Source organism: Seriola lalandi, unplaced genomic scaffold (assembly GCF_002814215.2).
Source record: "Seriola lalandi dorsalis isolate HSWRI2012SDOR001 ecotype SW California unplaced genomic scaffold, Sedor1 jcf7180002054973, whole genome shotgun sequence".
NCBI lineage: Eukaryota > Metazoa > Chordata > Actinopteri > Carangiformes > Carangidae > Seriola > Seriola lalandi.
Window position 1 is genome coordinate 424,980 of NW_019525523.1, and position 2,600 is coordinate 427,579.

At 42.0% G+C, this 2,600-nt stretch overlaps 1 protein-coding gene and 1 pseudogene across 1 annotated transcript in view; both read right to left on the minus strand.

The window, feature by feature from the left end:
• Window positions 1-2: 2 nt before the first annotated feature.
• Window positions 3-1,302, minus strand: LOC111646530 (protocadherin alpha-C2 pseudogene; annotated as a pseudogene).
• A 306-nt stretch (window positions 1,303-1,608) lies between these two features.
• Window positions 1,609-2,600, minus strand: part of LOC147817354 (protocadherin alpha-C2-like) — a 2,599-nt gene continuing 1,607 nt past the window's right edge. The window contains exon 1 of the mRNA XM_087171030.1: window positions 1,609-2,600. This exon is cut by the window's right edge and continues 1,607 nt beyond it. Within this exon, the coding sequence (XP_087027156.1) occupies window positions 1,609-2,600 (992 nt within the window).

Genomic DNA, 2,600 nt, shown 5'->3' on the forward strand with positions numbered 1-2,600 from the left:
ATGTTTTCATTGACTGGACTCTGAAATGATTTAATAGATATTTCTGGATGGTTGTCGTTCATGTCTTCAACCAGAATCTTTATGGTACATTGTCCTGATAAACTATTGGCTCCATGGTCGGTGGCTATAACTTCCATATCATAAATCCTGAAATCCTCATAGTTTAACATTCCCTTGACAGTAATTTCACCAGTGGAAGGATTCAGATTAAATGTATCTTGTGTTTTCTCTGACGTATATAAACTATATGAGTATTTTATGTCAGAATTTGATCCCTCATCTAAGTCAGTTGCATTAAGATGAATAACAAGACTTCCAATGGGAGAATTTTCCATTATTTTAAAATTATAAATCGTTTTCTTAAATACAGGAGCGTTGTCATTAGTGTCCAAAACACGAACTATAACACTGGCAGTACCAGAACGAGCAGGTGTGCCTCCATCTACAGCTGCGAGTATTAAATTATGAACAGCCTGCTGCTCGCGGTCTAAAGTCTTTGTTAAGATCAAATCAGCAAACTTTGATCCATCTCTTCCTGTCTGCACTTCAATATTAAAATGCTCACTTTCACTCAGATGGTAAGTTTTAACTGAATTGCTTCCAACATCAGGATCAACTGCATTACTCAGAGAGAATCGCTCTCCTTTTGGTGTCGCTTCAGATATGTCTAAATGTATTACGTCTCTACGAAACTGTGGGGCGTTGTCGTTCATATCCAGAATTTCTACTTCTATGTTAAAAATTCGTACTGGGTTATCTAGTATTACCTCCAGCTTGAGATAGCATAACGCTGATGACTTCGTAGGGCAAAGATATTCTCTGTCAATCTTCTCAACAATATACAGTTCGCCAGTTTCTTTGTTCACATCCAGATATTTCTTATTTGCAATGATATCTAGACGCATCTTCCTCTGATTCAGCGTTTTAACGTCCAGGCTGAGATCAGTAGCAAGATTTGCTACAACTGATCCTTCTTTCATTTCCTCGGGTATTGAATAATGAGTCACTGAGGTCGATATATCACGAACGAAACAACAAAGAACAACGTGGAGCAGCACGTACCTTTTGCGAAACTCCATTGTTACAAAGGACCGCATTGTTGTGTGCGTGTTTCCTGCAGTTCAGTCTTTATAATGTAGGCTTACATTAATATTGGATTTTGCTGTAACAGTCCTGATCCCAAAGATATTTACCATTTTAAAATCCGAAGGTTATTTCAGCGTTAAAAAGCACGATACCGTTTACGGAGCGGAGTTTCAGCACCAGGGAGCTGTTCGGTTGATTCACGAACGTTATATTGTCTGTGAGTGACCGTCATGGCGTTCATGGAAAGGCATTTTACTAACAAACAGCGCCACCCTCCAGGGTTTCAACACCCTTTCAAGTATGTTCACATGAGGAAATGTAAAAAGTCTTTCTTAGTTTCATTTTGATTTCAAATTGAATAACCAACTTAGGTATTTTCGAAGGTGATAATTAGATGCATTGTTGTTCTTCATTAAAAAAAAAGTGGAAAATTTATAACGATAGGAAAATTTATACCATACAACGGTGTGACATAACATTGATGAAGGGAAAATACTACAAAAAAAAATGTGTATATTGCATTCATACCTGCAGAGTGGAAGCTGCTGAGTCACTAGTGTCTGTCACTCCTGTGCCTCTTGGTATACTGGACACGATGTATCTGGAGCCCTTTGGCACAGGCTGTCTGACCACCAGCTTTCCTTTCCTGGTCTCTGCTAGAAACAGACTGTACCAGTAGGCATCGTTGGAGACCAGAGTGGAATCTGCGATGGTTGAGTTCCTCTCATTGATCACACTGTTCCTGCAGGGAGGAGCTGCTTTGCTGGGTTTGGGTTTCTGGCATTTGAGCACGATGGTGACCAATATGGTGATGAGCAGGAGAAATGACACTGAGCCCAGACCGATCACCAAGTACAGGTTGAGGTCTGAGAAGATGTCATACTCTAGAGGCACCTCAGTCATGTCAGAGTAGGCCTTAAGAACAGTCTCCACTGTGGACAGCTTGATGGTGACTGTAGCAGAGAGAGCAGGCTCCCCGTTGTCCTTGGCAACAACAACCAGTCTCTGGTGGCGTGGATCTCTGTAACTGAACATCCTCATAGTCCGGATCTCTCCGTTGTATTGGTCCAGACTGAACAAGGTGGCGTCAGTCACTTGTAAAAACTGGTAGGTAATTCGAGAGTTGTGCACCGAGTCAGTGTCTAAGGCTATCACCTTGGCAACCAGAGAGCCTCTATCTGTGGATCTGGGGATCTTTTCCTCCACCACAGAGCCGTGGGCTCGCCACGGAGAGACAATAACCGGAGCATTGTCGTTCTGGTCCACTATAATGATGTGAACGATCACGTTACTGCTGAGTGGAGGAGAGCCAGAGTCTCTGGCCTCAATGTGGAAAAGAAACTCCTTCTCGATCTCATAGTCAAAAGTTTTTAGTGCATAAAGATTACCGTTCTCTGGATTGATGGAGAACAGCATGGACATGGAGGTATTGGCTATCTCCTTCTCTAGGATGAAATAAACTAGATACTGGTTTTCATGGAGGTCAGGGTCAAAGGCAGTGAGTGAACTGAGCA